The following is a 26,539-nucleotide window of genomic DNA, read 5'->3' on the forward strand; positions in this document are numbered from 1 at the left end:
CACCTTAATAAACTTAAAAGAGTAGAAATTGTACAGCATATGCTCTTAGACCACAGTGGAATTAAACTAGAAATCAATAATAGTAACATAGCTGGGAAAATTCCTAAATACTTTTAGATTAAGTAACACAACTCTAAATAACATATGGGTCAAAGGAGAAATCTCTAGAGAAATTTTTAAAACTATTTTGAGCTAAATGAAAATGAAAACGCAACATGCCAAAATCTGTGGGATGTAGTGAAAGCTTGGAGGGAATTGTATAGCATTGAGTACATATATTAGAAAAGAAAAAAGATCTGAAATCAGCCACCTAAGCTTCTGTTTTAGGAAACAAGAAAAAGAAGAGCAAATTAAATCCAAAGTAAGCAGAAGAAAGTAAATAATGAAACTTAGAGCAGAGGTCAATGAAACTGAAAATAGGAAGTCAACAAAGAAAATTAGCAAAACCAAAAGATGTGTCTTTGAAAAGATCAGTACCACGCCTCGGGAGGCTGAGGCGAGTGGATTGCCTGAGCCCGTGGGTTCGAGACCCGCCTGGGCAACTTGGCGAGACCTCATCTCTACAATAAATCAAAAAATTAGCTGGGCGTTGTAGCGCGCGCCTGTAGTTCCAGCTACTTGGAAGGCTGAGGCTGGAAGGATCACCGGAGCCCAGTGGGTCAAGGTTGCAGTGGCCGGGAGCGGCCACTGCACTCCAGTCTGGGTGACAGAGTGAGACTCCAACTGAAAAAAAAAAAAAAAAAGATCAGTAAAACTGATAAGCCCCTCATTCTGCTGACTTAGGGGAAAAAAAGAGACTCAAGTTCATAATATCCTAATGAAATGAGAGAGGAGAGGAAACATCACTACAGATCCCATGAACGTTAATAAAAAGGAATATAGTGAACAACTCTGTTCCCACATATTTGATAATTTAGATGAAATGAATCAATTTCCTGAAAGACACAATCTGCTAAAAGTCACACAAGAACAAATAGACAATCTGAATAGGCCTTTATCTATTAAAGAAATTGAACCAATAATGAATTACCTTCCAAAACAGAAAACACCAGGCACAGGTGGGTTTGCTGTTGAATTCTACCAAACATTTGAGTAAGAAGTTATACCAATTCTCTACAATTGTTTCAAGAATATAGAAGCAGAGGGAATACTTCCTAACTCATTCTATGAGGCCAGCATTAACTTAGTACCAAAACCAGACAAAGATATTACAAGACAAAAAAACTCCAGATGAATATCTCTCATGATCATGGACACAAAAATCTTCAACAAAATATTAGCAAACCCAGTCTAATAATGTATAAAAAGAATTACTCAACACAACCAAGTGGTATTTATTCCAGGTATGCAAGTCTTTTTTAATGCTTGAAAGTCAATTAATATGATTCATCATATCAACAGACTAAAGAAGAAAATCACATTATCATCTCAATAGATGCAGAAAAAGCATTTGACAAAATCTAGTACTCATTCATGATTAAACAAACTCATAGTAAACTATGAATAGAGAACTTCTCCAACGTGACAAAGAGTGTCTACAAAAAGTCTATGGCTAACATCATTCTTAATGGTGAGAAACTTGAAGCTTTACCACTGAAGTCAGGAATAAGCCAAGGATGTCCTCTCTCACCACTCCTTTTCAACATCATACTGGAAGTCCTAGCTAATGCATTAAGACGAGGGGGAAATAAAAGGTATATGGATTGCGAAGGAATAAAACTGTCTTTGCTTATGGATAACATAGCTGTCTGTAGAAAAACTGATAGTATCAACAAAAATACTCCTAGAACTAACAAGTGATTATAGCAAGATTGCAGGATACAAGGTTGATATACATAAGTCAGTTGCTTGCCTATGTACCAGCAATGAATTATATTTAGGTATAAATCTAACAAAATGTATACAAGATCTATGTGAGGAAAACTATAAAACTCTGATAAAAAATCAAATAACAATAAATGGAGAGATATTTTGTACTCATGAGTAGAAAGACTATTGTGTCGGTGTCAGTTCTTCCCAGATTGGTCTATAGATTCTACACAATTCCTGTCAAAAGTTCCAGTGTGTTATTTTGTGCTTATCAACAACCTGACTAACATTTATATGGAGGGGCAAAAGCCAGCACGATGTTGGAGGAGAACAAGTCAGAGGATGAACACTACTCTCCTTCAAGAATTGCTATAAAACTACACTAATCAAGACAGCCTGTTTCTGGCAGAAGAATGGACATCTGACCAATGGAACAGAATAGAGAGCCCAGAAATAGACCTACATACATATAGTCAACTGATCTTTGACTAAGGAGCAAAGGCAATGCAGTGGAGGAAAGATACGCTCTTCAACAAATGGTACTGGAACAACTAGACATCAGTGTGTCCCTCCACAGAATCTAGACATAGAGCCTATACAGTTCACAAAAAGCAACTCAAAATGATCACAGACATACATTTAAAACACAAAACTCCTAGAATACAATGTAGGAGAAAATCTAGATGATCTTTAGTTTGTTAGTCACTTTTTAGGTAGAAAACCAAGGGCACAATTCATGAAAGAAAGAATTGATAAACTGGGCTTTATTAAAATTAAAAGCTTGTGCTCTGTGAGAGACATTGTGAAGAGATTGAAAAAATAGGTCACATACTAGGAGAAAATACATGCAAAATACATATCTGATGAAAGATTTATCCAAAATGTGCAAAGAACTCTTAAATCCCAACAATAAGAAAATAAGCAACTGACTAAAAAATGGGGCAAAGACCTTAACAGACACCTCACCAAGATACACAGTTGGCAAACAAGCCTGTGAAAAGGTGCTCCATGTCATAACTGATCAGGAAAATGCAAATTAAAGCAATAACGAGATGCTACTAAATGACTGTGAGCATGACCAGATTCCAGAACACCGACAACACCAAAAACTGGCGAGGATGTGGAGCAACAGGAACTCTCATTCACGGCTGGGAAAAATGCAAAATGATATACTTTGGAAGGCAGTTTGGCAGTTCTTGCAAAACTGAACATACTCTTAGCAGATGATTCATCAGTAGTACTGCTTAGTATTTACTCACGGAATTGAAAACTTATGTCCATACCAGAAACCTTCACGTCGATATTTATAGCAGCTTTATTTGTAATTACCAAAACTTGGAAGCAACCAAAGTGTCCTTCAGTAGATGAATAGATAAATAAACCTTGGTACATCCAGGCAATGAAATAGCTTTTAGTGCAAAAATATATCTAGCCATGAAGAGATAGGGAAGAGCCTTAAATGCATAAGTGAAAAAGGCTACACACCGTATGATTCCAACTCTGTGGCATTCTGGAAAAGGCAAATCCATGGAAGCAGTAAAAGAAGAAAGAAAAAGAGCACTCAGTATAAAAACAACTATTAATAACATTTTACTTCCTTTTTTTCTTTTTTCCTTTAAATATACATACTCGTGTCACTTTATAGACAATTTTTTATTCTGGTATTTAAAAATGCTGAACTCTTCACAATTTTTGAGATTTTTCTGAAATGTTGGACATTTCATTTTCCATTTTTTATTTTATAAACATTTTTAAAAGGTCTTAATAGATGTCACATTGTTTTCTAGATAGTGAGCCAACTCTTTTCACAGATTTTATTTTTTTAAAATCCCCGTTATAAGGCTGTTAATAAGCATAATGAGTACAGTAGCTAAAGGTACAAATTAACAAGTAGCACATCTTTTCTGGTAATCAGTCGATATTACCCCATTCCTACTTGTTGCTTCCCACCTGTTTGATATTTAATTTTTCTTATTTGTTATAACACATGTGTTTTATGATTTGGAACACAGAGGGGGATGGTGAAATTCATCAGAATGTGATCTAATAAATCATTGTTTGTGATCTTTTCTGGATAGATTTGGGATAAAACCAGCCTAGAATGTTTGAAAGTGTTAACAGGGCACACAGGCTCTGTCCTCTGTCTCCAGTATGATGAACGTGTCATTGTTACTGGCTCTTCAGATTCTACAGTGAGGTGAGTGATCCGGCTTCCTTGGTCTGAACTTGTGAGTCTTCCATGAGGAGACTGAGACCCACACCCTCCTCTGGGATAGGTATTCATACTTCGTATCCATTTCTGTGTGCTGTATTTCAGACTCCTTTTGATGTAGACATGTTTAAGCCTGTGAGGCAAGAAAGCTAATTTTTGTTAAGTGTATCCCATTGCCGTGTACTAGAGGTGAACAAATACTTTTCTGTGAGAGCACATTGCCTCATATGAGGCTGGCTTTCCCCTCTGGGAAGCTGTGGTCCAGAGCAGCAGGGAGGAAGGCAGCTGTCCCGGGGTTTGGTGAGGCAACCTATAAAAATTTAGGGAGGCAGAAGCAGTTTGCAGACTCTTGAGGGACACAGGCAAGGAGACAGCATATTAGATATTTCATACAATGTTATCCTGTTGAGTTCTCACGTCAGCCTTTCTGAGTAGGTAGATGTTACCTTCATTTTTATAGTTGTATTAGGAAACCCAGACAAGACAGGCTAATTTCCTCAGAGTCATGTAGTTAGTACATTTTGAACCTTGAGTTGATGTCGGTCATGACCTTGTGTGCATCCTTTCCAGTACAGTGGAAACACGGATGTCCAGTCTTCACCTCAGGGGTAGAGTGCTAAGATGGAAATGGCAGTGCTCCACAGTTGAAGGGAGGCAGTGACTGCTAGATGGAGTTGAAAGAGTAAAAAGGGAGCGTTATTGATAGCTCTGTCTCTACCTCTGGGCATTTCCCCTTCCCCCAACTTTGTCCATAAAGGAGGTGGGTGTGGTCATTGATGAGTCATCATGACTTAGAGTCTCCAGTTTGCAGTGGACAAATAATGGACTCAGACCGGTGTCTGCTCCCTTAGGAGACTGGGGTTACAGAAAAGCTATGACTTGGAAGGGCTGTCTCTAAAACCTGGATCTTAAGTGTGAAGCAACTGGGAGACCTGGCTTTGTCCATAAAGCAGCTAGTAAAGGAGTAGCTGTGGTGACTGATGATATGTCAATACTTAAAATCTTTGTGGTGGGTAAATAATAATAAAATCTTTGTGGTGGCTGTCAGAGGTCAACAGGAACTGTAAGCTTAGACCTGTCCTCGATTCATCGGCCACCAAGCCCTTTCTCCTGCCACCTCAGACTCCCTGCAAAGCCCACTTCCTTGAGGAATCAAATTTTGCCTGCAGATGCCATTTCTGAATACCTGACTGTTAAGTACACCTAAACCTGCACAGAGCCAGAATTAGCCACCTTTTCTGAAGCCATCTCAGCCCTTCTCAGCAAATACATTGCTTCTGGGGACTCCTTTGAATCATGTCCTTAGGTTCATTCAGAATGGACCCCATTTTATTCCATTTGCGTGCTATGGGTAATTTATGTGTCATGTTCTTCTGTCTCGTAGAGTCTGGGATGTGAACACGGGTGAAGTGCTAAACACACTGATCCACCACAATGAGGCTGTGCTGCACTTACGCTTCAGCAATGGACTCATGGTGACCTGTTCTAAGGACCGCTCCATTGCTGTGTGGGACATGGCTTCTGCCACCGATATCACTTTACGCCGTGTCCTGGTTGGCCACCGTGCTGCTGTGAACGTAGTAGACTTTGATGATAAGTACATCGTGTCTGCCTCTGGCGACAGGACCATCAAAGTAAGTGTGTTTGCAGTCATAACCCTGCCTGCTCGTGTCCCTTTTAGAACAGAGAGAAAGCAGAAGCGGCTTATACCAACCTGCTACCTGGCGAGCTCTTTGTTCTCTTCCATTTGTGTTGATGAACCCTTGGGGCCACCCCACTCTACGTGCCTCGAAAGTTGTAGGCAAGGTAGGAGGAAATCACGGGTCCAGAAGAGATAGCAGTCCTCTGATTCATGAAATGATATTCTTGACCATCCTTTTAAAGGAGAGAGAGCTAACCTATGGAGCATATACTGTGTGCTAGGAGCTTTGCATTACCATCTCAGTTAACCTTTGCAACACTCTTTTAAGGTAGGTATTGCCCCCATTTTACAGATGTGACTCAGGGAGTGAAGAATTGTGTAGGTGATCACACAACTAGTCACTGTCAGGGCAAGGATTTGATTTATTCATCTGACTTTGAGAGCTTGCCATGTCATAGGCCCTGGTCTGGAAGCTGGAGCTAGGATGATGAATAAGACAGGACCTTCCCTTCAAGAAGCTTGGCATGTGGTGGACTAGAGGCAGACATATGACAGGCGGCTGTAGTCTAGGGAGAGCCACAGGATATGGCAAATGTAGTTCTGATTCCAATATCCATGCTGACTTTATTGAATTTTAGTTTTCTTATATTTTTATAAGAAAAGGCACTGAACTGTAATTTCTATTCCCCTAAGATTCAGAATTTTAAAGAGTACAGTTCAGTGGCCTTTATTGCATTGACATGTTGTAAGACATCACTGCTGTCCAGTTCCAGAATGTTTGCATCACCCTCTCAGAAACCTCATACCCATTAACAGTCAGCACCGCTTTCTCCTGTCTGTTTCTGGTGATCATTAATCTACCTTCTCTCTCTATGGATTTGCCTTTCTAAACATTTCATTTAAATGGAATCATACAATATGTGGCCTTTTGTGTCTGCTTCTTCTACTTATCATAATGTTTTCATGGCTCATCTATGTTCACTGGGCATATAGCAGTACTTCACTTCTTCTGTTGACTGAACAGAATTCCACTGTGTGAATGTACCACATTTTGTTTACCATTTATTAGTTGATGGACATTTTGGTTGTTTCCTCCCTTTTTTTGGGGGGGGGTTATTATGAATGATGCTCCTGTAATTATTTGTGTGCAAGTTTTAGTGTGTACTTTCAATTTTCATGGGATGGTAACTGTGTTTAGCATCTTAAGGAATGACTAAACTGTTTTCCAAAGAGGCTATACCATTTTACAGTCCTGCCAACAGTGTATGAGGGTTTGAACTTGCTAGAGAACCTTTTTCATATGAGCAGCACCAGACAGCATTCTGGTATTTCGCTCCACAACTCATGGAGTCTGTAGCATCAGACTTTAGATTGGGCAGTTGGGAAGTTGAACAGCTGGGATTTGTATGCGATTGCTTACTCCTACAGTCACACCAGTCAATACAAGACCAGTGCCTGGAAGTTAGGAGGGTTTGGGCTTTATGACCGAACAGCTGTCTCATAATACTGTCATGGAGGGTCCTTCCATTTCCTTGTTAACACTTGTTATTGTCTGTCTTTTTTATTATGGCTGTCCTGGGGAGTGTGCAGTGGCATCTCTGTGGTTAGCCTTGCCTTCTCTGGTAACTAATGGTGGCTGAACATCTTTTTGTATACTTATTGGCCATTTGTATATGTTCTTTGGAGAAGTGTCTATTTAAATCATTTGCCCATTTAAAAAATTGGTAATTTGTCTTTTTATTGTTGAGTTGTGAGTTCTTTATGTATTCTGGATACAAGTCCCTTATCAGATATATGATTTGAAAATATTGTTTTCCCTTTCTGTGGGTTGTCTTTTACTTTTTTGATAGTATCCTTTGAAACACAAATGATGAATTTTGATGACATCCAATTGACCAATTTTCTTTCTATTGTGGCTAATGCTTTTGTTGGGATATCTAAGAAACTGTTGATCAAATCCAAGGTCACAAAGATTTACTCCTGTGCTTTCTTCTAAGAGTTGTATAGTTTTAGCTCGTACATGTAAGTCTTTGATCCATTTTGAGTTAATCTTTTGTATAAGGTATGAGGTAGGGATCCAGTGCCATTGTTTTGCATGTGGATATCTATTTATCCCATTCAGCTGCAAATGCAGTTGGTACAATAATTCAGGGTACTGTGTATCTCCTTATTTATCTTATAATATGTTAAGGTGTTTATGAATGTCTAAGTCTTCCAGATGATTTCACCAAAGAAGGGATTATTTATTCCACATACATAATATTAGGAGTAATGTGTCAAGACAAATGGAGTTGTTCAAGAAAATGTCCTGGAAAAGAGAATGATATGAAAGGTGAAGCTTTTTTACATCAGTTACATTAGGTTTGACATGTCAGCTGGTGTAAAAACATAACATCTGGCCCAGACTCTTTCCTCCGGGCACATGAACATTGAATCATCTGGGAGATGTTCTCTTTGTAAAGATCTCAGAATTTGCAGGCTTCACTACTTTCCTCTGTTTCCTGCTAGTTTCACCACTCAGCAGCCAAGGAAAGTTATACTGTCCAATATGTCCCCCGCCTCCCAGTTTTCAGGTAGAATAGACTGTGTTTTATAATAAATCACATATTTGGGTCATTCTCAGAAGGTTTCTCTTTTTTTTTAAAGGCATATTGTGAGAAGACTTTTCTGCATTCATGATGTCGCTAATTTGTTATGCAGGTCTGGAGCACGAGTACCTGTGAGTTTGTTCGTACTCTCAATGGGCACAAGCGAGGCATTGCCTGTCTCCAGTACAGGGATCGGCTGGTTGTTAGTGGATCATCAGATAATACCATTAGGTGGGTAGAAGCTGGTGTGCTGACAGAACAGGCTTATTCTCACCGCAGTATTGATTCATCTCCCAGTTCTGATGCTGGAATGACTCAGAGTAAATGGGACGCGTCAGATCAGAAAGCTGTAGGTAACTTTTTCAAATCTCTCAGGCTCTACCCACTCAAGTGGGAAAGCTGTGTATGCCCTGGGCGTTCTTCCAGGATCCCCCCAGTACACAAAATCTTATCACCTCAGCTCCACCTGGATCACTTAATCCCAGAGCACTCAGAGCAGATGAGAGTGCTCCAGCACAGCTTGCTCTGATCTTCCTTCCCTGTGAGCCCCTACCTTCCTCCCTGGCAGAAAGGAGTGCACTTTATTTCTCGCTCCCAAGACTACATTACAAAATCATTCACACCTGCTGGGTCATTTGTTTTACCTCCCTTTTCTCTTCCCAGCATTCAGTCTCCTTGCTTTCTAATATATCTGACTAGCCTTGGGCATTTTATATCTTATTTAGAACATCCTTGGCCAGGCACAGTGGCTCACACCTGTAATCCAGACCTTTAGGAGGCTGAGGCAAGAGGAGTTCTTGACGCTAGACTGGAAACCACAATGAGACCCTATCTCAACAAAAACTAAAAAAAAATTAGCTGGGCACAGTGGTGCTTACCTGTAGTCCCAGCTACCTGTGAGACTGAGATGGGAAGATCACTGGAGCCCAGAAGATCGAGGCTGCAGTGGACTATAGATTATACCACTGTACTCTAACCTGGGTGACAGAGTAAGACACTGTCTAGGGAAGAAAAAAAAATCCCCTTAAATATCTATTTAATTATCCCAAGTCATTTTTTCACTATCTCAACACAAGCTGTTAGCTGTACTTAAGTGACTGTAACTTAACTTCGGTGTTTATAACCAAATAGCCTAATGTTTGGTTAAAATAAAGATTGGGCTCAAGTTGATTTTTTAAAAAGGTAAGCAAAAAAGCTATAACTACTGTTATATTTTCTTCATCATTTTAGGCTTTACGATATCATGAAAGTTAGTTTAGAGCTTACATCTTGGTTCTTTTGTATTCATCATGCTATGGTCCTGCTTAATATTTCATCAATAAACCGTTATTAACTCGGAATCTCTGAGGATTTGCAACATAGTAATGTGTATTACTCTGCAGTTTATAGATAAACGAACCCACTTTGGAATCAGTGGCAGTGCTTAATGGCTCTGATCACAGATGAGAGAAACTCTCATCACTGATACTAAGAAGGTTTACTGAGGGCAGTTTTGTAAAATGTTCATTGGATGTGTAATAGGAGTTACTGGTGGAGGGGCAGGAAAAAGTCATTATAGAATTAGTTTCCTTACTTTGTTTTTTACATGCTAGTTAGCGTGATTTATTTTTGCAAATAACATGGAATAATCTATTATAATAGGAAAAAAGCAAAAAAATAATCTCTAACTCCAGAATTGTTATTTAATTCATGTATGAAGAAAAAGGCTTGGTGTAGCCAGCGGGAAAACACTGCAAATACCTAGCAAGTCTCCACTCTGACTTTGTAAACCAGCCAACCATAGTATGCACACTGCTTTTTATGCAGTAGATAGCAAGGAAGAAGTGTCCTTAAGCCTCATCAGGAGAAAGAGACTACCATACTGGTCCCTTAGTTCCAACCTCAGTGGGTCTCAGGGACTCCACTGGGCTAGAAGTGCCTGGGGCAGAAGCGTGACCCCTGACTGTGTGCACCATCTCTTGCCTCCCCCACCCCACACTGCCTTTTCTCCTTTCCTGCCTGCAATCCCTGCCTCCCCAGAAAAGTCCTTCCTAGGCCATTTGACTATGAAGTTTCATGAACTCAGACATCCAGAGAATGCCTACAAACTAAATAGAACTGAAATTTCTTGTTTATTGATTTTATTTAAATAGTGATATGTGTACATGATTAAAAATGGTTTCAAACTGTAGAAAAGGAAATACCATGAAAAGTAAAACTTCCTCCTAAGATAGTGCCTAGAAATACCCAAACGGTATGAATGTACACATATCGCTTTATGTGTGTAGTGTGGACTGGGAGCAAGATAGAAATAGAGGACTCAAGGATAGTGAAAAGTCATATCTGTGTGGAGCAGATATAAAGAACTTGAAGATCATGTGGATCCTGCATGGGAATTTGTTTCACAGAGTGCTGTTTCTCACTCCAGGCTCTGGGATATTGAGTGTGGCGCCTGTTTAAGAGTCCTAGAGGGGCATGAAGAATTGGTCCGATGCATCCGGTTTGATAACAAGAGGATTGTCAGTGGGGCCTATGATGGGTAGGTATTCTAGATTTTCAAATGACAATTCACTCTGTCAAGAAGAAAGGCTGTATGTTAAGCGATCCTGGATGTGCCAGGTCCTGTGCTAGTGCTTTCTGTGTAGTGGTGGATGGCAGGTATTATATATACTAGCTGATCAGCTGAGAATACTCAGGCCCAGAAAGATAAACAAAATTTTGCCCCAAATCACAAGTAGCAGAGCCACTGTGGTTCCTCAACGTCTGCCTTTCACTGTCATAAACTCTGGGAGTAGCTTAGGCTGTGGGGAAATTCACTGCTTTGCCTTCGCCCTACACTAAGCCAGGCTCTGTGTGTGTTATCAACAATAAGCTTTTCTCCTTTGGTAAATTGAGAAATCTCCTTTCTCCATGGTTTTTAAGTGAGCAAATGGCAACTGTAAACCTTTCAAGATGACCCTGTATATACTTCCCAAATGGTTACTTGCCCTTCTGTACTCACATTCCTACCTTTCAGCGTTTGTTTGATTTGGAGAAAGGTATCCTTGGAATTCACACGGAGCACTAGCTTCTGACAGCAGCACCTACTCAGCCCTAGAGAACCCCTGATTACTGAGTTTGGTGACATAGATTATCATGGCAGGATTTGAATCTAGATAACCTGAAGTTGTTTTCTTGTCTCCTTTAGAATAGTATTTCTTTAAAATTTCAGTAATGCTGAGAATGTGTATGTTTTTATTTTTTTCAAAATCAAGTGTAATTGGTTCAAGCAACTTGTGACATTAGCGTGTTCCCCGTGAGCTTTTATGATAGGCAGCTCAAGTCCATTCTTTTTTGTCAAGGAAATGTTTGGCAACATAGAAAGTGTTAACTTTTCTACTAATCACAATCTCATTTTTCTTTCTAGGAAAATTAAAGTTTGGGACTTGCAAGCTGCTCTGGACCCTCGAGCCCCTGCGAGCACTTTGTGTTTACGAACATTGGTGGTATGTGATCTCTGGAAATGGGATTGGGTTCCCTGTGCTGGAGGGTGACTGCCTGCAGAGAGCCCTGTCCAGGTGTACCACAAGGAAGTTTGTGTATTATCAGAGAAATTCACTTCTAACTTTGCTTAGCCAAAATTGGAGCGTATTTGGCATTGACTTTACTGGGAGCTCTTTCCTATGGGGAGTAATCCTACATGAATGCAGGCTGCTTCTTTGCAGGTGGACTGTTTTCTTGTAGAGCATGTGTATTTCCTCCCAAGAGGTGTGGTGGCATTCTTCATATGGCTATCTATGATTGTGTTATATTTTTATAACACTGCACATTTTTATACTATTAAGGTGGAATTTCTCCTTAATCTGTATTCTGTGGTTTATTATTTTGGCATATAGGAAGACTTTATTTTTATATGTTAATCTTGGTTTAGCAACATTAAAATGAGGTCTGCATTGGAGTTCTGCATATTGTGTGGGCTTTCCTATTGACAGGTAAGGAATGTGGTTCTGTTTTTAAAAACTGTTTTCCAAACTCATAATTTTTAATAGTCCAATTCGATCTGTTGTATTTTTGAGGAGTCATTTGAATATATTGACATTTTTCTTATTTTCAGTAGTTTTACCTTTTATGTCTATTTCTTCATTTCTTGCATTGACTAGAATGTACAGAACTGTAGTTAGGGCCATTTTTGTTTTCCTCTTGACTTTAGTGGGAATGCTTCTATGTATCCCCACAAATTTTGATGTTGGCTATGTTTCGAGATAGATATTCTTGGCCATGTTTTGAAAAATTAGCCGTCTGATTCTAGGTTTTACAGTGTATTTTGGTAGTTCGCCAGTAAGGGGTAGTAAATATTGTTGTTTACCCTTTCAAGGCCCTTTGTAAGATAATATTTTTGATATATTAATGGGCCATGATCTAGGATACAGTGTTTAATAAAAGAAAGGCTTAGAAGAAAAGGAAGTGTATTTGTTCTTGGGGTGAAAGACAAAACTCAGTAAACTCTGCAAAATTATTTAGGAGGCCTATGTAAGCAGCTGCATGTTCGGTTAGTGCTAAATTTCTCATTGTGAAATAGGAGGGATTACAAAGGTCTCATTTTGTTCATGGAGTTGTTTTACTTCACAGGAACATTCTGGACGTGTGTTTCGGCTACAGTTTGATGAGTTTCAAATCATCAGTAGCTCCCATGATGACACTATTTTGATTTGGGATTTCTTAAATGTGCCTCCCAGTGCCCAGAATGAGACCCGTTCTCCCTCCAGAACATACACATACATCTCCAGATAACAGTCTGCACTTTCACCCGCTTCAGGTGAGTCCTCCCCTCCTCTTCCAGTTGGCTGATTGCACTCGCCTTCCCTTTGGGCAGATTTTGTGATTTGTGTTCCTTGATGATGTGAACCTAGGTCTCCCTTATATGTGTCAACTTGTGCAGAATTCTGGTATAAGGACAGATCTTTGTAGTCACATTAAAATGAGGTCTGCATTGGAGTTCTGTATATTGTGTGGGCTTTCCTATTGACAGGTAAGGAATGTGGTTCTCTTTTTAAAAACTGTTTTCCTAAATGGCTTTCCAGGTCATAGCAATTTAATACCAGCAAAGTCCTTTGTATTTTATTTTGGGATGCAAGGCTCTCCTTTTTCTCTTTCTTTCCTCTCATTTCTATCTTTTATTTTTTTAAAAATTACCATCAATAAAGCATTCAATCCCCCTCCTCCCCACCGCCGTAACTCACCTACCATCACCATTCCTTCCAAGATGAATCAGAGAAGCTCTCTATGTTGAGAGAGTCCCTAAACCCATTCTATGTCCCTGAAATACAAGTACCCTGAGAAGCCAAGTTCTTTGCTTGGGTTGCAGAAAGACTTAGAGCCATTGTAACTATTGGTGACAGAATGTTTTGATGACCAAGGGTGTCCTGTCTGGAAGGTGAAGAGATCTTATTTAGCTGCTGCTAGGAATTCATGACCATCCAAAACAGAATTGACAACTCTGAGCATTTTGCTGTGGGCCAGTGAATTCTATGCATGTTAAACTTTGTCGGTTGGTTAAATACATTTATATGTATTCATACTACTAAGTATGTAAAGATTATTGTGATTAATAAAATTCTTATTTATTTAAAAGCATTACTTAACTCTTTTTTTTTTTGAGTTGGAGTCTCACTCTGTCGCCCATTACTTAACTCTTAGTGGCTTTTTATCATTATATATTTTCCTACTTATTGAATTTTAAAAGTATAAAGTTCACATGCAGAATTGTGAACTTTTCTGATGGAAAGAGTTAGAACTCCTGGTACCTAGTCTTCAAGTTACCATCTTTTAAAGTAATCATTCATCAGAATTCTAAGGTTCAATAAGTAGATCTTCAGGAAGTTTGTCTTGCCCAGGAGTTCAACAAATGTAGCCAGGAACCCAAATTGACCCACTGACTGATTTTTTTTTCCCCCTATCACCATAGGCTAAGAATAGTTTTTACATTTTTAATGCTTGACAAAAAAGTTAAAAGAAGAATGATTTTTTTTCATGATATGCAAAAATTGCATGAAATTAAAATTCCATTGTCAATAAATAAAGTTTTATTCTTTTGTTATTTCATTCATTTATGTATTCCCTGTGGCTGTTTTCCTGCCTCACTGGCAGACTTGAGTGGTTGTAATGGGGACTTTATGCTGCCTATGGAAGGATTCTGGGACCCCATGCAGACCCCGAAGAACTGGTTGGGGTTGGTGGTGACTACCCTGGAGGTGGGACATGATTAGGAGTGACCTGAAGCCCCTTAGCTGTTTGCAATTCCTGCTATCTAGTATGTGCAGACTGTTTCTGCAATCATAACCTTCTCGTTTCCTGCTTTCTCTCTGGATAGATTCTTCGTATGCAGAATTGTTATGTGTATTGATTGAATGGAGTCTTAAAATCAACTTTCTAGGAGATTGCAGATGAAGAAGGCAAGGATGTTTTGAGTGATTACTCCTCCCCTGCCAGCCTCCCCTCCCCTCTCCCAAAGTCTAAGAAAGTGTAGGGAAGGTGGAGTGGTTCCTGGTGACAGCAGCTTCCCAGTCTATCCTTTTTCTCTTTACCTGCTCTCTGTTCTGCTGCTAGCTGGGCTCATCTTAGCTTTGGCTCTGCCAACCTTCTGCCCTCCTGGCACCCTGCTGTCTTCAGGACTGAGCCTGAACTACCTGGATTTGCCAATGGGAGCTTTAACATCCAGCTGCTGCCTTCTTTCTTCTCCAGCTACCCCTCTTGCCCCCTACCCTAACCTCCTGTTACTCCCTCCCCCAAATCCATTGCTCTAGCCAGTCTGAGTTCTGCTTACTTTCCTAATCACATCAGTAGCACAGACCTTCACCCCCACCCCTTGTGTTATTAGGGCTGTGCAGACTTCCCACGCCTACCGTTGACTTCCTCTGGCTTAATCTGTTACTTGGTATTGAAGTGGTCTGTGTGCCTGTCCCGTCACAAGGCTATGGAGCTTCTTTGTCATGGAGCCCCAGCATTCTCTGAGCGCTCAGTGATATTTTTTGGGTAGTGGCACCCAGAGCCAACATGATTTGTTTGTGTTATTTGTCCCAGCCACATAAGAAATGGCCTGTAATCCAATAACTGCATATAAAACTACACTGAATTCATGCTGTCACTTTCAGCAAATATAGATAATAAGTTAAAGAATGAAATAAATGACCTAAATTGGCACACAGAGATACCAGATGTGTTTTCTACATAGACAGGTACCTAGATGTGTTCTCTACGTAGACAGGTACCTGGATATGTTCCAACATAGACCAGTACCAAGATGTATTCCCTGTGAGGACAGGTACCTAGATTTGTTCCCTACATAGACAGATACCAAGATGTATTCTCTATGTAGACTGGTACGTGGATGTGTCCCTACATACACAGGTATAGGTACCTGGTTGTGTCCACAATGTAGATCACTACCAAGATGTGTTCCGTACGAGGACAGGTACCTAGGTGTGTTCTCTACATAGACAGGTACCAGGATGTATTCCCTACATAGTCAGGTATCCGGATAGTCCCCTACACAAACCAGTACCAAAATGCATTCCCTATGAAAACAGGTAGCTATATGTATTCCCTACATAGACAGATACCAGGATGTATTCTCTACATAAACATTTTCTAGGATGTGTTCCCTACAGAGAAAGTACCTGGATGTGTCCCCTATGTAGACCCGTACCAAGATGTGTTCCGTATGAGGACAGGTACCTAGATGTGTTCCCTAGGAGGTCAGGTACCTACATGTGTTCCCAATGAGAACAGGTACCTGGATGTGTCCCCTACGGGGATAGGTACCTAGATGTATTCCCTACAAAGACAGGTAGCTAGATGTGTTCCCTACAGGTAACTGGAGGTGTTCCCTACGAGGACAGATACCTAGGTATCTTCCCTACATTGACTAAGTTTTCCCTAGGAGGACAGTTACCTGGATGTCTTCTTTACATAGACAGGTATCTGGATATGTTCCCTATGAGGACAGGTACCTAGATGTTTTCCCTACTTAGACAGGTATCTGAATGTGTTCCCTGTGAAACACGTACCTAAATGTGTTTCCTACATAGACAGGTCCTAGAGTCCCCTACATAGACAGATACCAAGATGTGTTCTCTACATAGACAGGTACCTGGCTGTGTTCCCTACTTAGATGGGTACCTGGATGTGTTCCTTATGAGGACAAGTTCCTGGATTTGTTTCCTATGAGGACAGGTACTTAGATGTATTCCCTATGAGGAAAGGTACCTAGATGTGTTTCGTATGTAGACAGATACCTATATGTGTTCCATACGAGGACAGGTATCTAGATGTGTTCTGTACATAGTCAGGTACCAATATGTGTTCCTTACGAAGTCAGATACCTAGATGTGTGCCCTATGTAGACAGGTAACCAGATATGTTCCCTACGTAGACAGGAACCTAGATATGTTCCCTACGTAGACAGTTACCTGGGTGTGTTTCCTATGAGAACACGTACCTAGATGTGTTCCCTACGTGGATAGGTACCTAGATTTGTACCCTACAAGGGCAGCAACCTAGATGTGTTTCCTACATGGACAGGTACCTGAATGTGTTCCCTATGAGGACAGGTACTTAGATGCGTTCCCTACGAGGACAGGTAACTAGATATATTTCCTATGTAGACAGGTTCCTAGATGTGTTCCCTATGAGGAGAGGTACCTAGATATGTTCTCTATGAGGACAGATATGTATCTAGATGTGTACTCTAGATGTGTACCTAGATGTGTTTCCTATGTAGACAGGTACCTGAATGTGTTCCCTATGAGGACAGGTACCTGGATATTTTCCCTACAAGGATAGGTAACTAGGTGTGTTCCCGGCGAGGACAGATACCTAGATGTTTTCCTATGTAGACAGGAACCTGGATGTGTTGCCTAGGTAGACAGGTACCTGGATGTTTTCCCTACAAAGATAGGTACCTCAATGTGTTCCCTATGAGGACAGGTACCTGGATTTGTTCCCTACATACACATGTACCTAGATGTATTCCCTATGTAGATTGGTACCTGGATATGTTTACTGCTAGGACAGGTACCTAGATATGTTCCCTATGAGGTCAGGTTCATCGATGTGTTCCCTATGAGGCCATGTACCTAGATGTGTTCCCTGCAAAGACAGGTACCTAGATGTGTTTCCTGCAAGGACAGGTACCTTGATGTGTTTTCTATGTAGACAGGTACCTATATGTATTTTCTATGTAGACAGGTACCTAGATGTGTTTCCTACGTGGACAGGTACCTCGATGTGTTCCCTATGAGGAGAGGTACCTTGGTGGGTTTCCATGTAGACTGGACCTATGTATGTTCCCTAGGTAGACAGGTACCTGGATGTGTCTCCTACGAGGACAGATACCTAGATGAGTTCCCTATGAGGAGAGGTATCTAGATGGGTTTCCTAGGAGAACAGGTACCTGCATGTGCTGTTCCCTATGAGGACCGGTACCTGGATGTCTTCCCTAGGAAGACAAGTACCTAGATGTGTTCCCTATGAAGAGAGGTATCTAGATGGGTTTCCTAGGAGAACAGATACCTAGATATGTTCCCCCTGTAGTCAGGAACCTAGATGTGTTGCCTACGTAGGCAGTTATTTTGATGTGTTCCCTACGAGGAACAGGTAACTGGATGTTTTCCCTCTGTGGACAGGTACCTAGATGTGTTCCTTATATAGGCAGGTACTAGATTTGTCCCCTACGAGGACAGTTATCCAGATGTGTTCCCTATGTAGATAGATACCTAGATGTGTTCTCTTCGAGGAGAGGTACCTTGGTGTGTTCCTACATAGACAGGAATCTAGGTGTGTTACAGGTACCAGAATTTGTTCCCTACGACAACACGTACCTCACTCTGTTCTCTTTGAGGACAGGTACCTCGATGTGTTCCCTATGAGGACAGGTACCTAGATGTGTTTCATATGAGGACAAGTATCTAGATGTGTTCCCTACGTAGACAGGTACCTGGATGTGTTCCTTCTGAGGACAGTTAGCTAGATGTGTTCCCTACATAAGACAGGTACCTGGATTTCTTTCCTATGAAGATAGGTACCTAGATGTATTCCCTACAAGGATAGGTACCTAGCTGTGTTCCCTATAAGGACAGTTACCTAGGTGTGTTCCCTATGTAAACAGGTACCTGAATGTGTTTCCTACATAGACATGTACCTGGTTATATTCTATATGATGACAGGAAGCTAGATGTGTTCCCTATGTAGATATGTACTTAGATGTGGTCTCTTTGTAGACAGGTACTTGAATGTGTTCCCTACATAGACAGGAACCTAGATGTGTTCCCTATGTAGACAGGTACCTGGATATGTTCCCTACGGAGACAGGTACCTAGATGTGTTCCTTACGAGGATCAGTTCCTGGATTTATTCCCTATAAGGATAGGTACCTAAATGTGTTCCCTATGTAGACAGTTACCTGGATATGTTCCCTATGAGGACAGGTACCTAGATGTGTTTCCTGTGAGGACAGATGTATACCTAGATGGGTACCCTAGATGTGTACCTGGATGTGTTCCCTATGAGGAGAGCTACCTAAGATGAGTTCCCTATGTAGACAGGTATCTAAATGTGTTCCCTACGAGGACAGATACCTGATTATGTTGCCTACAAGGACAGATATCTAGGTATGTTCCCTATGAGGATGGGTTCCTAGACGTGTTCCCTCTGTTGACAGGTACCTAGATGTGTTCCCTACCATGAGAGGTACCTATATGTGTTCCCTCCGAGGACAGGTACTTAGATGTGTTCTGTATGTAGACAGGAACCTAGATGTTTTCCCTCCATAGGCAGGTACCTAGGTGTATTGATCTTCCTCTGCCCTGCTCTTTTCATCTTTTCTGTGCCTTTGTTTGTTTGTTTGTTTGTTTTGAGTTTGAGTCTCACTCTTTTGTCCAGACTGGAGTGCAGTGGCCGCTCCCGGCCACCGCAGCCTCGACCTGCTGGGCTCCGGCGATCCTTCTGCCTCAGCTTTCTTTTGTGTGTTTTAAGTCAATTTTATTGAAGCATATTTTGTGTAAAATAAATTGTACCCATTTGAAGTGTACTGTTTAATGAGTTTTTACACTTGTCTGCCCCCTTATACCACCTCCACAATCAAGATCAGAACATTTCTATCACCCCAAAAGTTCTCTTGTGTCCTTCTGTAGTTCAAGCCTGACTTCATCCTTGACTTACTTTTTATCACTGGATTTGTCTGTATTTTCTAGAGCTGTACTGTTCACTGTATGTCCACTGTAGTAATTGATAGCTGCATGTGACCACTGAGCCCTTGGAACATGGCCAGTATCATTTAGGAACTGAATTTTTCATTGTACTTAATTGTGTTTTATTTAAGATTAATTTAATTAGCCACTATGGCTCATGAATACTGTGTTTGGATCAGTTTAGCTTTTTTATCTTTTATATTTAGGCATCTCATCTATTAAAAGTTGATTTTTGTGTATGTTGTGAGGTAAGAATGTCTTTGTCCTTTTTTATACAGCTATTTAGTTATTTTAGCAGTATTTAATTAAAAGACTTTCCTCTTGCCATTGAATTGCTTTAGCACCTTTGTCAAAAAATCAATAAGTCACTTTTATGTAGGTCGACTTCTAAGCTCTTTTTTTTTTTCATGCTCTGTGTGGCTATCCTTACCAGTACCAACTATCTTTTTAATAAGTCTTCCAACTTTTTGTTTTTAAAAATCGTTTTTTGGTCGGTCTCGGTGGCTCAGCCTGTAATCCCAGCACTTTGGGAGGCCAAGGCTAGTGGATTGCCTGAGCCTGCGAGTTCGAGACCAGCCTGGGCAACTTGGCGAGACCTAGTCTCTCTACAGTAAATAAAAAATTAGCTGGGCGCGATAGTGTGTGCCTGTAGTTCCGCTACTTGGAAGGCCAAAAAAAAAAAAAATCGTTTTTTGCATCCCATATCTTTTAAATAAAAAAATAAAAATTTCTTGGCCTAAGGTTTATAGTTTTTTTTTTTTTTTGAGTTGGAGTCTTACTCTGTCACTCAGGCTGGAGTGCAGTGGCATGCTCGTGGCCACCACAGCCTGGACCTGCTGGGCTCAGGTGATCCTTCCACCTCAGCCTTCCAAGTAGCTGGAACTATAGGCATGTACCACCACACCTGGCTAATTATTTGATTTATTGTAGAGATGATGTCTCACCAAATTGCCCGGGCTGGTCTCGAACCTGTGGGCTTAGGCAATCCTCTTACCTCCGCCTCCCAAAGTGCTGGGATTATAGGCGTGAGCCATCCTGCCCGGCCTAGGCTTGTTTTTTTAACTAGATTGTCAAGTTCTAGAAATATGGTTCCTGGGATTATGATTAGGACTGCATGGAATCTAAAGATCATTTTGGGGAATATTTCATTTGAATAAATGTTGAGTCTTCTAATCCATGAACATGATCTTTCTCATTTAGGTCTTCTTCAGCTTCTGTGAAGCAACGTTTTACGATTTTTCATGTATTAGTCTTGCACATCTTTTGTTAAATTTATTCCAGTCTTTTTCTTAATGGAAACTTTTTTTTCTATGGAGAGTTTGACATTATACTTAATGGGAACTTTTTGAAAATAATTAAAATTTTTTTTAGAGATATAGTTTCACCAGGTTGGGGTACAATGGCTGTTCATAGCTGTGATCAGAGTGCACAGCAGCCTTGAACTTCTGGACTCAAGCAATCCTCCTGCCTCAGCCTTCTGAGTAGCTATAGTATCTGTCTACATAGGGAACATACCTAGGTACCTGTCCTTGTAGGGAACACATCCAGGCACCTGTCCTCATAGGGAACACATCTAGTTACCTTCTGTCTATATAGGGAACACATCTAGCTGGCATGGCTCTCTTAATGGGAACTTTTAAAACTACATTTTCCTTTGTGCATTGCTTTAGCTGCATCTTTCCCCTGCTTTTATTTTTATTTTTTTACCTAAGAAAACACATAAAGTAGAACATGGACAACTGTAGCTGGGCTTCTGGAATGAGTACACTCGGAGTAGGTGTGTCATGGAACAATTTAAGTTGACCTCTTTTGTGTTTTGGTATATGTTTGTGTCTTTACACTCTGTTTAAAAGGGCTCTTGGCAAAATTCAAGATAACCATATTATGCTTCTTTTTTTCCTGGTGTATTTAATGGATGAATCGACAGCTTCTATAAATTACTTAAAAGTACCCCAAAACAAGATTCCTTTGGTTGAGAGATAAAGCAGTGACCAGCAGTGCAAGTTTTCACTGGCTGTGATGAAAAGGAAACTTCTCCCAGGCCCTCCTCCCACCCCTTTTTGGAAACCTAAGAAAAACTGCCTTGTTACTATTCACAATTATAAGTCAATGGAAAAATCTTATCTGCTTTTTAAGGTAGTGGTTCCCTGTATCCCAGCACAAGTAATGAAACCCCAAATATGTTTGTCTCTTCAAAGTGAATTACTTTTGACAACCTTGGCAGTCAACTTTATAGATTTTATTGCTCTTTTCCAAATTCTTTTCATTTATTGTAGCATGAAAAAAATTATTACCATGTGATACTGTAAGATTTATGCATAATAAGAAACACTACCCTAATGATGATTTAACCTTGCAGTAAAATATTCACCCCTAAAATATCAAGTAAGAGTATCTCCATGTCAGGAAATGTAGCAATAGATTTATTTGCCGAGTCATTTTTTAAAAAATTACTGACTCCTATGTGCTGTATATTGTATATGTAGTAGCTCAAAACTTCTTCTCTTATTACAAGACAATATAAGATCATTACTAAGAAATTAGAAAAAGAAGATAAGCCCCCCAAAAATGAAAATAAACTCCTACTCACGGCTCACCACTGTTAACTCTTTTGTATATGTCCCTTTAGACTTTTAGAAATTATGATTTACAACAGAACATTTTAAAAATACTTTTTCTCCCTCTTTCTTGTGAAATTGTTGTGTGTTAGTAATGTCAGCATTTGTCTACATTATAATTCCTAATTGCCAAATAATACTCGATTGTTTGGATACGCTCTGTTGTGTGTGTGTGTGTCCCAGCTTTTAGCTGTTATAAAAAAAACAGTGCTATGGTCATTCTTTTAGCTTAATCTTTGCCCAACCCTTTATTGCTTTTGGATAAGGTTCTGGAAATGTCTGGAGTGCCTGGGTTAAAAGATATCATGTGCAGAGACTTGGTACGTAGGGTCACGCTCCCCTCCAGAAGAACGAAGTCAGCCCATGCTCCCCATCTGCATTTGGGAGCACCCCCTTCTAATCTTGGGGCTTAATATTTTCTGAATAATTCGGGTGCTCTTAAATATCCTTAATGTGAAAACAGTGGCAAATGAAATTTAATCTTTCTTGAATTCATTGGGAAACCTTATTAGGATACTTGATTTTATGGAAATTGACAACCTTTTGGAAAGGTTGCTTTTAAAACTCTTTTTAAACATTTTTTATTTTTGACACAGAATTTTAGATCTAAGGTGACTTTAGATTTTTAGGCCAGTGGTTTAGTGCAGCACTGATGTGACCCATCAGTGATTGGGACATAATTTGAGTGGTTTTTGACTTTGTTTTGATTTAGAATAGAAATGTCAGCCTGCATTGTACCTATTAATAGTAATGATATGTAATGATTGTCTCACGAATATTCTATTTTAGGGGTGTGTGTGTGCGTGCGTGCATGCTTGCACATTTACATACGTGAATAAATGTAGAAACTGATTAAATGTGTTTCTGACTCAAGGCCATGGTCAAAAAAATGTGGAACATTCAGGCATCTTTCCCCCTATACTGTGTTGTCCTTTTACAAACGATTTGTTTAAATTAAAAGAGAAGCAGCCGGGCTCGGTGGCTCAGTCTATAATCCCACACCTTTGGGAGACTGAGGTGAGTGAATTGCCTGAGCTCGCGGGTTCGAGACCCGCCTGGGCAGGCGAGACCTCATCTCTACAATAAAATAAAAAAATCAGCCGGGCGTGGTAGCACGCGCCTGTAATTCCGGCTACTCGGAAGGCTGAGGCGGAGGGATCGCCGGAGCCCAGTAGGTCGAGGCTGTGGTGGCCGGGAGCGGCCACTGCACTCCAGTCTGGGTGACAGAGTGAGACTCCAACTCAAAAAAAAAAAAAGAGAAGCAATTTCTGATCATTTGCATTCTCTTTAGAAGGGATAATTTTTGCATATTTTTGTTTCACGGTGATGGATGAGGGCTCTCATGAGGATATGAGACCGGCCTCTTGTAGGTTCTGAATGTCATAAAAGATTACGCTGAACATAAAATCTAATCTTAAGCATATTTTGTTATGTGCATACTCCTTAGCAGCAGCACTGAGGCGTGATAGGTTGTAGGGTCAGCCCCTCTGAGTCCTCTGTCTGTCACCTCATGGCTAACTCTTTGAACCACATACCTAACCTTTCTGAGCCTCTTATTTGTGAAGTAGGTTTCATAATAGTTTCTGCCTTATAGGGTTGTTAGGAGGTTTAAATTAATATGATGCCTGGTATGTAATACACTCAGGACAACTTGTAGCTTCTATGTTTAATGCTAATTATTTGAGAAGTCGAGCCTGTTAAGAGTACATGTCTATGTATGATTGGAAATGGGTGTGATGTATATAGCCCTGTCTAACCGCAATATCCACGCACTCCTTTTGTTTTTGTTTTTCAGGGTTTTCTAGTCTTGAACTACTGGCTACATGGCTACCAGATGCCTAAGGGAGTTCGTTCCACAGCTGAGTTATGAGGCTGGAATTGGTTCTAGACGCTGGGTAGATGCAAAGCAGCCTAACTCTTCAAGCACCGACATTTCTCACCTCTGATTCCGGCTCAGCTCTGAGAAGGATACCTTAGCTTCCCTGACTTCAAGTAGAGCAGAAGCCCATTTCCTCCCCTCATCAGTGAAAAACCTAATGCTTCAAGTGTAAATTGTTAATAGAAAAGGAACGTCCAGTCTGTCTCACAGAAGTAAATCGACCGTCAAGAGAAGACTTGGCCTCTATTTATATTGCTTTGCACTTTGGTCTGATATTAAGAAACAGCATTCTTCTTTGGTGAAATTTTGGGTGCCAAACACCTACCCAGAAAGTCCAGGGCTTTCCTTTCAGAAGTTGGCATTCTCCTTTTGACCGTCCAAGTCATTATGAATTCTGACTTGTTATATTAGGAACATGTTGGACAATGGAAAAATCTTTCGGGATTGTTTTAGTAATATTTTTTGGATTTACTTCCTTTCTGTACCAATTTCTTTTAATTTAAAGAACTGTAAGCCAGTTATATTATCTCCCAACAGGTAATATAGCTCTTTTCTTTTATTAACTGTTCTCTGTCCCCCAGCCATCTCCTGATATTTGGTAGAGTAACACCTTGACGCGTGTGCTTGCCTCCTAACTTAAAATACTGTATCCGCATGTAGATATGATGTACATAACAGTTTAACCTCAAGGTTGCTAGAGTCAGGGCCCCGGGCCTGAGACACTAATGCAGAGTGTGTTCAACTTCGCCCCGGGCTGGGCTCAAGAACCTGATACCAGGGTGAAGTGGATGACCTAGAACCCTTCCTGCAGTATTCAGACAGTGTTTTTATTTTGTTGTTGTCATTGTGTGTGTGTGGTGTGTGTGTTTTCATGGGAATCTTGTTTTAAAATGTAACTTCAGAAGCTTAACACAAAATGTTGGTTGTGCAGTATACACAATGTAGAGGTGCCATGCACATGGTTTTTTTTCCTTTTTGTTCTTTCCTCATAAGTACTGGTGTCACTTCCTGTCGTGTTCATTGGCTTCGCCTTCAAAAACCATGATTCTGTGCAACCGCACCCCGGGAAGGGACGAGCCAGAAGTTCCCGCTGACTGGGTTCCTGGCCCCGCTCTGCTTTGGAGCCGCTGAGCGTCAGGCTGGTTCAGAGGCCCACACTGGGGGGGCACCCCTGAAAGCCCCACGCCCGTGGTCATCTCTGGTGTCCTAGCACCTGTGGCCTGGCAGGTTCTCAGAGCTCCGGCGTGCTCGCCGCTGCATGTGTGAATGGCTCTGTCCCCCCGACATGCGTGGAAGGACTGGCATCGGCTGGCACTCCTCCCTTGGCCAATATGAAGTTTTGATCTACCCCTTGCCGTTGTTTTCAAAGATCAGGGAATGTCAGTAACATTGTAAAGGACCAAGACACAACCTCCCATGCATCCAGCCTCTTCCCGGGACACGCATCAACCCCACCAGGGAAGGCCCCTGGACTCGCAGTGTCCCTTGCATGAGAAGGGTGTGGGGATCAATGTGTGTGTCTGTGATTTGTTTATGGAGTTGGCTTTGCTTTTTAGTTTTCCTTTTTATAAAAACATATATTTTTCCCTTCCACGTTCCTAAATTAATTTCTGTTTGTGAGAGGTTGAGTCTCAAAGTGTAAAAAATAAACACCATTCACAAGGTGGATGTTGTAAGCTTGATGGTGGTTGTGAAAGTGTCGTAGCTTTGACCACTGTCCATCTTAATACCAAGTTGGGTAGGAAAGTCCGGGGAAGGGAGGAGGGAAGGGGAGGAGGCAGTTCTTCTGAATGAATGGATTTTTTGTTGTTGTTTTTGCATGTTTAATATAGACGTTCCTTTTGTTCCTTGGGAGATCATGGCCTTTGAATATGCACACAACCTTTGAATTGTGCCTACTAAATTATAGCAGGGGACTTTGGCACCCAAGGAATTCTGACTTTCTGGTATTATAATAGTAATTCCCAGCCGTACTCTGGACTTTATTTTGCTAACCATAATTGAGCAACTGTAAATTACTGCTATATTAATGTTTTAAAGCACTGGGATAGTCTAATTCTAACTTGTAATTAATTATGTTTGCCAATTATCTGTTTGAAATAAATTTGTGTCTGAACAGCTATTGAAACTGTTAAATTGTACAGATATTATTCATGACAGCTTTGTACTGTGGAATGTGCTTAATAAAAAATGAAAAGTTTGACCTTTGTCCAATAAATTGCTAAGTAATGTCAGTAAATCAAGTATGAGTATTATGCAGTACACCTACTCTGGCTTCATGCAATTGTTACTTCAGCTACTAATTCAAAGCCAATACTCCTAATAAAGTGTTGCAACACTCTGATGTTCTGTTAAGAAATTTTTCAAAAAAAAAATGTTATGTACTACTAGGAAGGAGTTCAGTGGCATACAGTGAAAATTTAGGGATTTAACAGATCATCTACTTTGTAAAATGAGGTTGAAGGCTCTGTCCGGAGTTCGGAGCCCATGAGAATGTTGTGGAAGACGCTGAGACTCCTCGTCCGAGTTTCTGCTGAAAGCTCACTTGAACCCAGGAACCGGGTGCTAGTTGAGCATTCGTCCCAGG

General features: G+C 40.6%; 1 protein-coding gene across 2 annotated transcripts in view; it reads left to right on the top strand.

Annotated features, from left to right (window-relative positions):
* Window positions 1-26,296, top strand: part of FBXW11 (F-box and WD repeat domain containing 11) — a 143,997-nt gene extending 117,701 nt beyond the window's left edge. For both annotated transcript variants that reach the window (XM_021716352.1, XM_008065684.2), the window contains 7 exons: window positions 3,888-4,006; window positions 5,406-5,655; window positions 8,364-8,482; window positions 10,659-10,769; window positions 11,637-11,715; window positions 12,839-13,025; window positions 23,869-26,296. In XM_021716352.1, coding sequence (XP_021572027.1) covers window positions 3,888-4,006; window positions 5,406-5,655; window positions 8,364-8,482; window positions 10,659-10,769; window positions 11,637-11,715; window positions 12,839-13,000 — 840 coding nt within the window. In that variant the 3' untranslated portion in view covers window positions 13,001-13,025; window positions 23,869-26,296. The remainder of the gene's footprint in view (window positions 1-3,887; window positions 4,007-5,405; window positions 5,656-8,363; window positions 8,483-10,658; window positions 10,770-11,636; window positions 11,716-12,838; window positions 13,026-23,868) is intronic.
* Window positions 26,297-26,539: the final 243 nt, after the last annotated feature.

The sequence above is a fragment of the Carlito syrichta genome, unplaced genomic scaffold (assembly GCF_000164805.1).
Source record: "Carlito syrichta isolate Samal-C Ts95f unplaced genomic scaffold, Tarsius_syrichta-2.0.1 Scaffold308774, whole genome shotgun sequence".
Classification (NCBI taxonomy): Eukaryota; Metazoa; Chordata; class Mammalia; order Primates; family Tarsiidae; genus Carlito; species Carlito syrichta.